The sequence below is a fragment of the Brassica napus genome, chromosome C6, assembly GCF_020379485.1.
Source record: "Brassica napus cultivar Da-Ae chromosome C6, Da-Ae, whole genome shotgun sequence".
NCBI lineage: Eukaryota > Viridiplantae > Streptophyta > Magnoliopsida > Brassicales > Brassicaceae > Brassica > Brassica napus.
In genome coordinates, this window is record NC_063449.1 from 46,425,666 (window position 1) to 46,440,554 (window position 14,889).

At 38.2% G+C, this 14,889-nt stretch overlaps 2 protein-coding genes across 4 annotated transcripts; one reads left to right on the forward strand and one right to left on the reverse strand.

Moving 5' to 3' along the window:
* Positions 1-2,160: 2,160 nt before the first annotated feature.
* On the reverse strand, positions 2,161-4,343 carry BNAC06G37670D (nuclear speckle RNA-binding protein A). Its single transcript, XM_013811406.3, has 6 exons — positions 4,075-4,343; positions 3,285-3,406; positions 2,956-3,193; positions 2,796-2,857; positions 2,640-2,721; positions 2,161-2,512 (listed from the first exon to the last, which is right to left on the reverse strand). Exons 1-6 carry the CDS (start codon positions 4,151-4,153, stop codon positions 2,415-2,417), a joined length of 681 nt encoding a protein of 226 aa, XP_013666860.1. The 5' UTR covers positions 4,154-4,343; the 3' UTR covers positions 2,161-2,414.
* Positions 4,344-7,573: 3,230 nt separating this feature from the next.
* On the forward strand, positions 7,574-13,538 carry LOC106447275 (PH, RCC1 and FYVE domains-containing protein 1). 3 transcript variants are annotated; one of them, XM_022703245.2, is made up of 10 exons: positions 7,600-8,137; positions 8,328-8,414; positions 8,493-8,582; positions 8,687-8,773; positions 8,860-8,979; positions 9,642-9,728; positions 9,897-11,936; positions 12,030-12,176; positions 12,685-13,139; positions 13,222-13,538. In XM_022703245.2, exons 1-10 carry the CDS (start codon positions 8,084-8,086, stop codon positions 13,373-13,375), a joined length of 3,321 nt encoding a protein of 1,106 aa, XP_022558966.1. In that variant the 5' UTR covers positions 7,600-8,083; the 3' UTR covers positions 13,376-13,538. The 3 variants fall into 3 exon arrangements, with proteins under 3 accessions (XP_013744619.1, XP_022558966.1, XP_022558968.1); XM_022703247.2 differs by having other exon boundaries at positions 9,651-9,728; XM_013889165.3 differs by lacking the exon at positions 9,642-9,728 and having other exon boundaries at positions 7,574-8,137.
* The last annotated feature ends 1,351 nt before the right edge of the window (positions 13,539-14,889 follow it).

Sequence of the window (14,889 nt, forward strand, 5' to 3'; positions counted from 1 at the left end):
ATAAAAATGTTCCATTTGATGAAGTTATTAGAAAATGGAAATCCTCCAAAGTCACATACTTACTCGTTATTCAACCACGCAGACATCTGCCTCCCCATAATTCAACTACGCTTCTTGAGCCACTAGTCATATCATTCCTTCTGTAGGTGGTTCATTTTGTACTTTTCTCAAATTCTTATTTATTTTTGGCTAAAATGATTTACTAACAGACATAAATCTTGAATACATCAAATCATATTGTTATGATCAAATCATGACCCCGAAAGGAATCACGTCTCTATGTTTGATACAGAAAGTTTACACATTCATACAACGAATGTAACAAGATAACATTACATAATTCATAAAAAAAGAAAACATTACATAATTTAAACGACAAGAAGAGTTCAATAAAAAATCTAATATATTAAAACTTATCTCAAATACCACAAGTCGTCCACGACTACAGCACCCCCAAACACGACTTCATGAGACATACATGCATTATTATTGGAAGACAAAAAAAAATATAAATCGTTTCAAAACTGAAAGAGAAGACAAAAAAAGAGAAAAATTACAAGTCAAAAATGTGAAATGAGAAAGAAGAAAACTCAAACCAAAAAAAAATTATGGACAAACAAGAGCAAATAATGTTTTATTAATATTAATTGCGATAGAAAATTTTATTTATCTAGAAATTGCATAAAACCAAGGATCAAAATGATTCAAATCATTATCTAGAACCAAGCTTTTTGTTATGAACATTTGATACCAACAAGACAACTTTTTTTTTTAACACAACTTGTTTTCATTAATCATTAACTTGCACGAGTACAATAACTAGAGGGAATTAAACATCCTCTTTGATTAAAAAGATAAACAACATAAGCTAAATGAGATAAACTTTCATAAAAAGTTGACAGCGAATTCGAGACGAAGCTTGAATGCGTCGATAAAACCTTCACGACCAGCTGAAAGATAGTCACATAATGTGACGTTGAAAGCCAGCTCTCACCTACGAGAAACCCAAAAGTAATCTCGGTTGCCTCTTCAGGTCCCGTAGAGACCGCTACACAAGAAGACAAACCGGTAGAGAAACTAAAGCCAGAACTCAGCAATAGAACTGAGAAAGTGTATCCTTTCATTGAAAGAAGGTATGAGATCCACTCCTTATGAGAGGAGGGTAGAACAAGCAACCAAGATGTTCCCGATGAATCCAACGGAAAATTCTTCATAACTAAAAGATATATCATTATGCACAATTCAAAGGGACCAATGAATCCACCGGAAATCCCTTGCGCCTTAGCCAAAATCAATGAAACCATGTCCATTTCTGAACTGTGTTTACCTGAGCTAAGCCGTGAGCTGATAATATCAGCAGTAATCATAGTGAGCCTGGCCCAAAAAGTTATCATTAGCAACCCAAAGACAAGCCAACGAACGGTTGTATGCGGTTGTGGAAAGTCGCCGGCGGTATCCAAACGACCAACGATTGAGAACGGGGAAGCATCAGGCGGTGAACCGGAGCAGTCAGCACATCTGGCGGGACAGGTCGGAGATAGCTTAAGTACTTCACCACAATGGCGGGTCTCGTCGATAGCACATGTCTTCGCAGCACCGGTGGAGAAATGAAATGGAAAAGGTTTGGATGGAAGAGGAGGCGGTTTCCGGCGAGGATCTACGAACACAGAGCCTTGAGTTACAGATCTGACGCACCAGGAGTAGGAGCCACAGCACCAAGGAACACGCAGAACGGAGGAGCAGCGGCAAGAAATACGAGGAGCAGAGGACCCGCTTGACATTGCTTTCCGAAAATCCCCAGATAAGCGGACAGCATAAGAGACGGTGGACTTCAGGAGCACGCTTGAACCCAAACAATTTGAAACAGTAGCAATAATGGTGGAGACGAACAACGCGACAGTTGCGTCGGAGACGAACGGAACAGCAGTCGCGGCAGAGATGAACGGAACAGCAGCGGCGATGGAAAGAGAAGCAGACTTGAATTGAGGCATCAAGGGATACGGACAAAGACGACGCCGGCGAGCTAGGTCGCTGCCGGCGTCGACGAAACTAAGAAGAAACGACGCTTCGATTTCCGTGGCAGGGAGAGACGAGCTAGGGCGACACAATAAACAGAATCGACCAACAAGACAACTTATAACAAGAAACATGAGTTTGAAATCTAGGAAAGGAAACAAATATATATAAATAGCCTTGTAAGTTTCTATCTCCTCAGCTTCTACACACTCCAATATATTTGTTTCTCTTGACTCAGGTTTTGCTTTTAACAATACAATAATACAAACAAGTGATGTAATGTTCGGTTTCGTTGAGATTCTACTTGAAGAAGAGGATGTGTCTCTTCTCGCTAAAAGACTAGCAGCAGACGCACGCAGAGACAATAAATTACCATTTGGTTGATGTAGTAGTGCCCATCACCTCCTTCCTCGTTGTCCCGGTCTTGAACTTGGTTTTCTCGAAAACTGAAGCCGTAAGAACTTGGAATCAGGGTCGTTTTCATCCATTCGATAGCCTGTCAAATGGTATTGGTTTTAAAATAATGTGAGTTTCAGATCATAGGGGATAGAGTTTATGGTTCAGGGTTTTAGAGCATTAAATGTGTAATAACTAATAAGAGACTTGGTAAGCTTATTGTTTACCTTGTAAGGTGGTCAGAGCAGTTGCTGCACAGGCAGGGTTTGTAAAATCAACAAAGCAAAGAACAACAGGGTCTCCGTTCCGCTGCATCAACCATAAACATTAACCCTTTAGTAGTGATTCTCAATCTCAACTATACCCGAACTTTTAAAGCATACGTGTTTGGAGTCTTTGGTCACAAGTCTCACTTCTCTATATCCTACAAAAGGTCGAAATATATCTAGACATCTGGTTAAGGAAAGTGGAGAGTAGATATGTTCCGCTCAGAACAATACAAAAAAGAGAAAAAACTTAGTCATGTGTGATGAAATAGGATACGAGCAACTTCCCTCCTAGAGCAATTAGAAGGAAGCCCTTCAACGTAGAGAGTATTGGAAGCATCTGGAGGTAGAGGAAGTGGCTCACGGTTACGCCTATCAACAGAATCTAGCGGATCAAAACCCATATCCCGACCGTTTAAACCGTGAACTCCACCACCGCGTCTCATCATAAACTCATCCATGGCAACACCATTACGAGGAGGACCTGGATCTCCCATTGGCATAGAACTCGTTTGCTTCACACAAAGAGATAAATAAACTTCAGGTCAATAAAAAAAGAAAACAAGAATGCTCAAAACACGAATCAAGAAGAAGAAGAAAAAGTACCACGCTTTGGAGGTATCGATCGTAAGCTGATCCAATAGTTCTTGTATCAATGTCCTCATCACGTGGGAAGTAACCACCACCACCACCACCGTGCATCTCATGGCCTGCAGACGGTGGAGCTTCTACAAAGACGGCAAAACATAACTATAAGACCATGTGTTCATATCCTTCAATCTTTTCTCACTAATAGCATTAGTCTATATGTGTTCTTGTGTCTTTGAACCAAAAATTATACATTGAAATCGCTTCCGGATAATCATGAACATAGATTTTTTGGGGCTGTAGACGATTTAGTAAAGTTTTATAAGTCAATGTTTCAGTGGCCTATACTCGCCGATAATAATAAGATCTCTCTTTATCTAATTTAGTTTATAAATCTGTTTCCACATTTTATCTAATCACATTCAAGGAAACTACTAAGAGCATGAAGCTGATGCGTATTCTTCAAAACATAACTATAAGACAATGAGTTGATATCCTTCAATCTTTTCTCACCAGTAGCATTAGTCTATATGTTGATTATGGCTTTCGGATAATCATGAACTTTGGGGGCTTGTAGACGATTTAGTAAAGTTTTATATGAAAAATTTAGTAGAGGCTATATAAGTCAATGTTTCACTGGCCTATGCTCTAGAGACCGATAATAATAAGATCTCTCTTTATCCGTGGACGTAGCTAATTTAGTTAATTAATCTGTTTCCGCATTTTATCTAATATCGCATTCAAGGAAACTACTATGAGCATAACAATCACATGTAGCTTCTTCTAGCTAAGAGTAAAAGGAGGTTACCGAAGTCGGAACGGCGACGTTTTGGAGGACCACCATGTTGCTGGTGTCGCTGCTGCTGGTTCCAGTACCCATCCGCCATGGAAGTCTACGGAAACAGGAAATCGAGGGGAATCACTAAGCTCCAAAAGCTCTAATTTCAATTGATGTTCTTCGAATCCGAATCGTCTCCCCCCTCGATTTTCAATTGCTTAGGGTTCGAGCTCGAGATTTTCTTATTCCATTCTTCCGCCCGGGAGTTTAAAGATCCGAACCGTGTCGACCCGGTCCGGTATGGTTGATTTGACCCGATCTATGCCAGCAACGTTGATCTCTTTTAAATGGGCTGGTAGCGTTGGCCCACTTTTACCAAAGTTTTACTTTCGGGGCCCATTTTCTCCGATTTCAGTTGTGGTTGTAAATTTGTAATAAGGTTTCAAACCAAATTTTTAATTTCAAAGGTAATACATTTAAAAGAAAAAATAACTAGAAAGTTTGGTCGTATAGATTGAGATTTTAAGCCATGATAAATTGATTTTTTTTAAGAGTAAACTTCTTTCAACTGAAATCGAAAGAGTTTTATCGACTAATTCAACCTTTTCTGATAAAAATATATATATATTATTTTTGCAATATATCATAATTGAATGTGTGCAAAGCGTATCACGGATTGTCGCATGTCTATCTATAGGTTCCTTCTTAAATACTTCGATCTTGTCGTGGAGTATTTATGATTCTCTCATATGCTGACAAGCAATATCACAATGAAGAAACTTTGAATAAGTGAGTTAATAGTTGACATATATAAATACATATATAAAGAACGACAAAATAAAAACAAAAATGTTTTTAATATTACAAGTGTATATATAAAGGCAGGAGATGTGGAGATGTCATAGGTAAAGAGAGGGGTCCAATGCAGAACAACAACCAACAAAGTAAGTAGATATCCATGTTTCCTTGGAGCTTTTCTTTTTGTTCACCGAATTACTTTCTTTTGTTCTCAAGCATTTGCCTTCATCATCACTTTATTCTTTATTTCTCTAATGTCCAATCATATAATCTATCATCGCATTATCTGCTCTTGCGTTAATTTTCCCACCAAAACCATTTACTATAGGTTTTAACTGTTTTATGCATGATTAAATACAGATTATATATTTGTACCCCCAAAAGTTACAGATTATATATATATATATATATATATATATATATTATATCTCAGGACCTTATGATATGAAGAATGTTTATTTAGTGAGTCTTTACGTTTCAGAAAGTATTATATGCACCAAATGTATGCACATTGGTCTAGTTACAAAGATTGTAGAAGACTACGTACGTACGTACGTATATATATATATATATATATATATATTGTTCCTTTCAAGGCACTCAAAATTTCCCATTCAAAGAAGGTATACAGATGTTAATTTTTAAGTCTAGTTTTTATCTACTTATAGTACATTAATATAGTATTCAAATATACTGTATTTTGTTCTAGTCTGGATGACACAAACATTTCAAGATACATATTAGGATATGTAATAAATATTATGCATATGATAGTATATATATTTGTATGGGAAATTGGACTACAACTTTTGTGTCTTGGTTATTGGGCACTATGCATCATCCAATCCAAGGTTTCGATTTGCTTTTACAAAACCAAAACTAGCTAGATCCTATGTAATTATGCATTGTTATCAAACAATATCACATTCACATTCGTTTATAGCCACTAAACTATTTAATCTGTCAATGAAAATTATTAAATAAAGAGACCATAAAATAAGTATAAAATGATTCTTGCCACGACAAGCCTCAGCACCAGCACCACGCTTAGGATTCTTGCCACGCAGGTTACGATTTACAACATTTGGAGACAGCGCAACTCTGCCCTTCACCTCAGCGGCTTCACCTTCACCAACACTGAAGTCACTTTCAAGACCATAGACAGAGAAGTCCGCAACACAATCTCAGCTCAGCTCTTATGTCATTATGGATTAGGTGACCAAACACCCTAATCTCCCAATGTGTTCTCCTTGTTTTTATTCTTTTTTGCCAAGGAAACACAACTTATAGGCTTGTAAACTTAAATTTTTCATTAATTTGATATTCACATTTTAGAAAAAAAAAAAAGTATAAAATGATTAAAGAAGAGCAACAAGGTTGACGAAATAAAATGGAGATACACTATTATTGTTGTTTCACTATAAAGTGATACATTCTCCTCGAGTAACTCCCCGAAATGTGGACGGAAAGCACCAGACCAAACGGACCCACTCACCCCCTTAGGGGTGTTTTTTGGCTTTTCACTTCTACCGGCAACTAACATTCAACATGGCTGTGGCGAAGAATAAACCTCACCGTCCACGTAAACTACTAGAATACCTCCAGTCTTATGAGTTCTTAGACCGGATTTAGAATGGGAAAGGTTAAATTCAGAACAATTGTGATTCAAATAGTAACAAAACCGTATTTAAAGATACATATGGCGTATGTGCTGCGGTGCGGTTGCTCACCGTTCCAAATCTGAATGAAGCAGCCTAATTTAACTGGAATTACCATTCCAATCAGTTTCACTAACTTTCTTATAAGACGTTTTGAAACATGATCATCGGTTTATTTAAACTAGTAAGGAATCTACATGATGATATTAATTAAAAGAATGAAACAGAGAAAGTCAATTTATCATTCACATTTTAAAACAAACACAAAATTTTCATAAAACAAATACTGCATGTAATGTAGGTAATCAAAATTATTTTTCTTTACTAAACTCAACACGGGTTGGAAAAGTCGGTTTAGTTGACCTTGTCTATTGGTATCTCTGAAACTGATACGAATACGGCGTATCCATTCTCATACCACCCAAAAAAAATTGTTGATTCTTAACATTTTATTCTGTGTATCAAATTATCAAATCATGGTTCATATGATATCATATCATCTCTGCATTTTTTTAATATTTTTTTTAATAAAACAAGCATGCATAATTTAAGATTATAATTTGATTTACTCGAATGTAACTACTGCATGGAGAACGCCTCTTTGCTTCTTTTTCTCCCTTTACTAGCCTCAATAGACTTTCATAGGGATGCCTCCTACATATTTATTATTTTTTCTAAAGTTATTTATAAGAAAATACAAAAATGGAAAACAGAATAAAGTATTAAATAATTCGAGAAGAAAAAAAAACAGTTTCCTTTATTTAATTATTCGTATTTTACCGTCCGACTCAGTCTCTTGGACCATCTCCAAAGGAGATTCTCTCCATTGGAGTTCTTAATATATGTATATATTATATATGTGTAAGTAATTGTAGGGTTGTGGAACCCTATTTCTATAAATAAAGGTTTTTAAGAATTCTTAAAACCTTCTTTTAAAAACCTTTACCTATGGGTTTCACAAAAATTATAGACACCACAATTACTTATACATATTTATTATTATTTTTTTAAGTACAAAAATGGAAAACAGAATAAAGTATTAAATAATTCGAGAAGAAAAAAAAAAACAGTTTCCTTTATTTAATTAATTCGTATTTTACCGTATCCCCCGACTCAGTCTCTCACACCGTCGTCACTTTTTTTATTTGGTCTTCCTTGTGTCATCGCTGTCTCTGACTTCCCTGTCTCCTCCTCCTCCTCCTCCTCCTCCTTCCCTTTTGCTTCTCCGCCGTATTCTCTCTCTCTCTCACCGCCACCACTAGTATCGCCGAAAAGTCACAAGCTTTACTAAAGCATCACCATTTTGCGCAATCAAATTTGGCTTCTTCTCGAGGGGGAAAATTCTCAAAAAATCAAAGTCCCGGTCTTTGGTGGAGGCTCTTCGTTAGATCTGACAAGTCAATTTAAGGCGGTGCCCATCTCGAAAGTTTTAAGCTTTACGTTTCAACTGGCTGGTGTTTACGGTATTGATGGTTTCCACTGCGGCTAGGACCTCCTCCGGGGCTTTTGTTTGTTGTAGACGATGAACGGTGAGGATCGAAGAGGAGGGTGGTGGTGTCGTTCTGGTGATTGTTTCACATGGAATGGCAGATCTTGTGTCCTATTGTAACGCTCCTCCTGACCACAACGTTGAACAAGTCCGTCTCTTTCTATCTCTACGATGTCTCTATGTACTTTTGTATGAAGCTCAAAGTTGAATACTTTTGGAAGTTTTGTTTGTTCAAATTGTGTATTGAATCTAGTTTTCTAGTGACCATTGAAACTGATGCTGTCTTTGTAGCTAGTTTCTTGTGCTCTTACGTGTATCTTTTTTTTGCATTTTGGCAGGCATTGATTACATTGAAGAAGGGCTCTCAGCTTTTGAAGTATGGTCGCAAAGGAAAGCCCAAGTTTTATCCTTTTAGACTCTCTAGTGTGAGCAACAACAACTTAGTCTTTAAGCTATCTATTTTTGGAATAATTGCTTCAGCTCGTTGGTGTTTGGTTATGCAGGATGAAAAGTATCTGATCTGGATATCGAGCAGCGGCGAAAAGCGGCTTAAGTTAGCTTCTGTATCTAAAATTGTACCTGGGCAAAGAACTGTAAAGACATTCTTCATTTCTTTAAAACAGTATATATAAACCATTCGTCTTTGGCTGGCTTTCAAGAAAGATCTGATTAGTCATTTACTCTTTTTTTGCAATAGGCTGTTTTCCAGCGTTACCTTCGCCCAGAGAAAGACTACTTATCTTTTTCTCTCTTATACAACGGAAAAAAGAAGTCTCTTGACTTGGTTAGTCATTATGGAAACTGATACAACTTTATTTCAGCAACGCTTGATAATAACTCTCCAGGCGTAACAGTTTTACTTCTTGATAGATTTGTAAGGACAAGGTCGAGGCTGAAGCTTGGATTGGAGGTCTTAGAGCATTGATATCTGCAGGGCAAGGCGGACGGTCAAAGATTGATGGCTGGAATGGCGGAAACATCTCGGTTGATGTAAGTATTCAGGCAAAGACTCTTTGTTTTGTATCATGGTTCTAAAAATCGGTTTAGGCCACCAAAATTTATACGATGGAAATCGGTTTAAATCGATATGAATTAATCTAAATCTGTTAAATTAAGTAATAATATTAAAAAAAATCTAGGTTGTAAATATTGTAAAAATACCTCAATTGCCGAAATGGAAACTTTTATGAATTGCTTCCCGCCCAAATAATAATAAAAAAATGTGTTGTCATAATCTTATTATTTTAAATTTTATCTTTGTGTAACGTATAAACTCCATATATTCAGCAAAGATATTATTCCTTTATTTGTTACTCGTATAGAAATCCGATTTGCTAGACCACAATATAGTCATTCATTAAAATAAGTAACAAATTTTGCTTATAGACAGTTATCACCTAACTATATATCCACTAAATCACGCTATCTTACAAAAAAGTAAACAAATATAGTGTTAATGCTCTCACAAATCGATAATATATGGAACTTAGTAAGTTATTACCCTAAACATGTCTATATAATAAGTAGACACTTCTGAGGTATTCCATCATCCCCTACACACCACCATCGACCATAAACTCTTCTTGCTGTTAGTTATACTATTTTTGCAAATGGCTTTTTTAAAATCAGTTTCTGAACTGAAACCATTTAAGAATATGAAGAAAACCAAGGCGAAAATAATAAGGTTTTGGAGACAGTATTCGTCCCAACGAGGAGGTCTAGTTCTAAGTGACACAACCGTGAGTGATTTGTTTTCACACTTTTTTTTTTTAATATAACTCTGCCAACTTTATTTATATGTAATGTAGTAAACAAATCGCAATACAAAAATTATATAAACTTCACATAGTGATCTGTTGCAGTTTTAGGTGATAAGGTGTATTTGTTTGTTTTTGTATACATTGCAGGCCAGCAGAGACTTGACATCTAGCAGTCAAAGCAGCAGCTCCGCGACCACTTCACATAGCCACAGCTCTCCCGGGACTCCCTTCAGTTTCGATCCAATCGCTTCTCCCAAGAGCGAGGTCCCTTCAACCGATTCAGAGAAGTCACATGTTTTACTAGACACCAAAACCATGCAAACAAAGGTATCCGGTTCAGACGGGTTCCGAGTCAGCGTCTCCAGCGCACAGAGCAGCTCCAGCCACGGCTCTGGGGCTGACGACGCCGACGCGCTAGGTGACGTGTACATCTGGGGCGAGGTCATTATCTCTGACAATGCCGTGACCGCCACGAGAACAGACGTCCTTGTGCCTAAGCCGTTGGAATCAAACATCGTCCTCGAAGTTCACCAGATTGCTTGCGGCGTACGGCACGCCGCGTTTGTGACGAGGCAGGGAGAGATTTTCACTTGGGGGGAAGAGTCAGGAGGTAGGCTAGGCCACGGGATGGGAAAAGACGTTTTACACCCTCGTCTCGTTGACTCCCTCGCAACTAACTTTGACTTTGTTTCCTGCGGAGAGTTCCACACGTGCGCAGTGACTCTCTCGGGAGAGCTTTACACGTGGGGAGACGGGACGCACAGCGTCGGCCTTCTAGGGCACGGATCGGATATCAGCCACTGGATACCGAAGCGAATCGCCGGGCCTCTCGAAGGGCTCCACGTGGCGTCGGTGGCTTGCGGGCCTTGGCACACGGCTCTTGTGACGTCTCACGGGAGGCTTTTTACTTTTGGAGACGGGACGTTTGGGGTGTTGGGGCATGGTGATAGGGAGACGGTTAGGTCTCCGAGGGAGGTTGAGTCTTTGTCAGGGCTGAGAACGATTGCGGTTTCGTGCGGGGTGTGGCACACGGCGGCTGTCGTTGAGATCATCGTCGCCCCGCAGTCGAACGCTAGCTCCGGGAAGCTGTTCACGTGGGGCGACGGGGATAAAAACCGTCTCGGGCACGGGGATAAGGACGCACGGCTTAAACCGACGTGCGTCCCTTCACTTATTGACTACAACTTCCACAGAGTCGCGTGCGGGCACAGCTTAACAGTCGGGTTAACTACTTCTGGACAGGTGTTCACGATGGGGAGTACAGTCTACGGCCAGCTCGGGAACTCGCTGGCAGACGGGAAGGTGCCGTGTTTGGTTGAGGACAAGCTCGCGAGCGAGTTTGTTGAAGAGATCTCTTGCGGAGCGTATCACGTGGCGGCGCTGACGTCTAGAAACGAAGTGTACACGTGGGGGAAAGGAGCTAACGGGAGGTTAGGGCACGGCGATTTGGAGGATCGGAAAGTGCCGACTCTAGTGGAAGGTTTGAAGGATAGGCACGTTAAGTACATTGCTTGCGGGTCAAGCTACACTGCGGCGATTTGTCTGCATAAATGGGTCTCTGGCGCTGAGCAGTCTCAGTGCTCAGCGTGTAGGCTTGCGTTTGGCTTCACGAGGAAGAGGCATAACTGTTACAATTGCGGACTTGTTCATTGTCATTCGTGCAGCTCCAAGAAGGCGTTCGGAGCTGCGTTGGCTCCGAGCGCCGGGAGGCTGTACCGTGTCTGCGACGTTTGTTATGTTAAGCTGAGCAAAGTTTCGGATACGAGTAGGAGGAACAGCGTCGTGCCGCGTCTCTCGGGGGAGAATAAGGATAGATTGGATAAATCTGAGATAAGATTGGCGAAGTTTGGTGCGACTAATGTGGATTTGATCAAGCAGTTGGATAGCAAAGCTGCTAAACAAGGGAAGAAGAGTAGTGATAACTTTCGCAACTCTCAGCTGCCTTCTTTGTTGCAGCTGAAAGATGTGGTGCAGTCAAGGTCTAATGCTCCGAAGCTAGTTCAGGCTCCATCAGGTATTAGCTCCCGGTCGGTTTCGCCTTTCTCTAGGAGGTCTAGTCCTCCTCCTCGCCCTGCTACTCCTATGCCTTCTTTGACTTCTGGAATCTATTTCCCGGTGGGGATAGCGGATAATATGAAAAAAACTAATGAGATTCTGAATCAGGAGATTATTAAGTTACGAACACAGGTATACATCTTGATCATGAACATGATCATGCTTTTGCTTCTTCTTGTGCTTTGGTTCTCCATGGTCTTTATGCATTTTTTTCGTTGGGTTTAGGTTGACAGTTTGACTCAAAAGTGTGAGCTTCAAGAAGTAGAGCTCAAGAACTCGGTTAAGAAGACTCAGGAAGCCTTAGCGTTGGCAGAGGAGGAGTCTGCTAAGTCGAGAGCTGCTAAGGAGGCAATAAAGTCACTCATAGCGCAGGTACAATCCGTTTTGATATATATATATACACAGTAGACCTGCGGATTTGAACCGAACCGAACCAAAAACATTGGTTTCCGGTTCACTTTTGGTATTTAGTTCGGTTTGGGTCAGAAAGCTTTTGAAAATATTCTGGTTTTTCTGTTCGGTTTTGGTGAATTTGGTTTTCAGAAAAAATAAACAAAATATCCAAAAATAAACCAAAATAACAGAACCGAACCAAACAAAAATAACCGAATTTAACCAATAATATCCAAGTTTTTTTAAAAATTATACCAAAATCTAACCGAAATCCCAAAAATTAGTTGTTTTCAGAAAAATATAAAACTGAAATTAACCAACAACCGAACCCATATATTTTTGGTTTATTTCGGTGGGATTGCGGCCAAACCGAAACCGAAAATACCCGGCCTAATAATCCGAATTAACCGAAATCGCAGGCATATTAGTATACTTGTTAACTGCATTGAAGCTTGACCGTGTAATAAGCTAATCTTTGATTCTGTAGCTCAAGGACGTAGCTGAGAAGTTGCCTCCTGGTGAGAGCATCAAACTGGCCTGCCTACAAAACGGTTTCAATTTCCCTGAAGAAAACGGTTTCCTTCATTCAAGATCAGAGTCCATGACTTCCTCTGTATCTTCAGTTGCTCCTTCTGACTTCGCCTTTGCGAATGCATCTTCTCGGTCCAGTCTCCAATCGCCAAACCACACTCCTAGAGCCTTCGAAAGAAACAACAACAACGCTTATCCAGCAGACCCGCGGCTTAGCAGCAGCGGGTCAGTAATCAGCGAGAGACACGAGCCTTTCCAGTTCCAAAACGACAATGGTTCGAGCCACACAGGAGCTGTTGACAATACTAATGATGTGGAAGCAGAGTGGATCGAACAGTATGAGCCTGGCGTGTATATAACCCTTGTGGCACTTCATGATGGAACTAGAGAGCTAAGAAGAGTCCGCTTCAGGTTTAACGTTTGTTCATTTTCTTGAGTTATGTTTACTAGTAAGTGTGATTGATGATGCTAGAGGTTTTGTTTTTGTTTGCAGCCGGAGAAGATTCGGTGAAAATCAAGCAGAGACATGGTGGTCGGAGAATCGAGAAAACGTGTATGAGAAATATAATGTGAGAGTGTCTGAAAAACCAACAGCTTCTCAAACGAATAGAGACAGAGACCATGAAGAAGAAGATGTTGCTCAGTAGGTTTTGCACTCATAAGTTTTAGTTTTCTTTGTCTTTTGCCCCGAAACTCTTCATTTGTTCAACTTAACCCTTCTTCCTTTTGACCCACCGTGTTTGGGAGGTTAATGTTCATGTCCTTAGATGTAATATTGTATATATAAAAAGACCATCTGTTCTCGGTTCACTTTAGCAACAAAAACAAAACTATATTAAGAACAATCAATTCAAGTGTTGAAGTCGTCTTGCTTTTGACTTTTTGAAGTTGGAAGTAATCTTGACTTTTTGTGATTAAGAAGAGACTAATAGCAACACCATTTGTCGCCATTACCTAATACTAGATTCTTTTTCCGCTTACATATTCTAAATTTGTTGATTTTCATTATATATTATGAATGGTTTTATTTTCTATTTAGTTTTATTTTGGGTAGTTCTAATTCAATATTTTTCTACATTACTTTATTCTGTAAATGCTAATATAGGGGGTGATTGGTAGTTGCTGTAGGTGCTGTCCACAACCATATTTATTTCTAAACCACCAAATTCAGATCAATCAAGCTTTAAATTTTTTTTTGAAACCACAGCTCTTGAAATAACCTATAGCTGTACAAGTGCTCTGCATAGCCAAATATCCAAAACAATTTTTTAGTGTTTTCCATAAAATTTACAGCAATAAAATCTAAAACCATAGCAAAAAGTCTACTGATTTTTTCTACAGCAAGAATTTTAAAACTACACTACTTACCAATCAGAGCCATAATTTAAAATTTTGTGATCAATGTAGAAAAGAACTTTGGTTATTTTAAAATAGAGTTATATTCTATGAAAGAATAAACATACTCAGTAAAACAATAATGATGCAATTGATATTCTTCTTCTTTTGAGTTGAAGTACTTAGTTTACTTCATATGTAATTATGTGGAATAAATTATCATATTTTGTATTTTATTTTTTATACATGATCGGCAATAAAACACAAATTCAGAGGGGATTATTGGTTGATGTATTTTAATATATTTGAAAATCTAAATTAAATCCAGTATTATTGGTTCTACAATTTTAAAATACATATCACAATCATGTCTTATTGATTTCATGATTTATAAATTTTAATTTAAATCAGGTGTTATCTAATCATATACGGATTTATTAATGGATTCGATTTCATATTTGAAATGCATTTTTATAGATTTATTTGCTAAAAATATAAAAACTAAAATACGAAGAAAAAACCTCCGGATTTGTAAATACTAATTAAAATTTGTAGGTTAGTTTTGAAAATATATATAGTTTACTTGAATTTGTAAATACTATCTGTATTTCTAAAATCAGTTTAAATACATAAACCAATAACACCTCTAAATGATGATACTCTCATATGTAATATCAACTTTAAATTATAATTTAATAATATTATATTCAAAAACATATAAATTGTAATGAACATATCTTGTTTTTTTGAACTTTTAAGTATCTTGTTGTTTATCATAACATTAATTTTACATTTAAAGATAATGCATTCTGTGTTAACTGTAAAA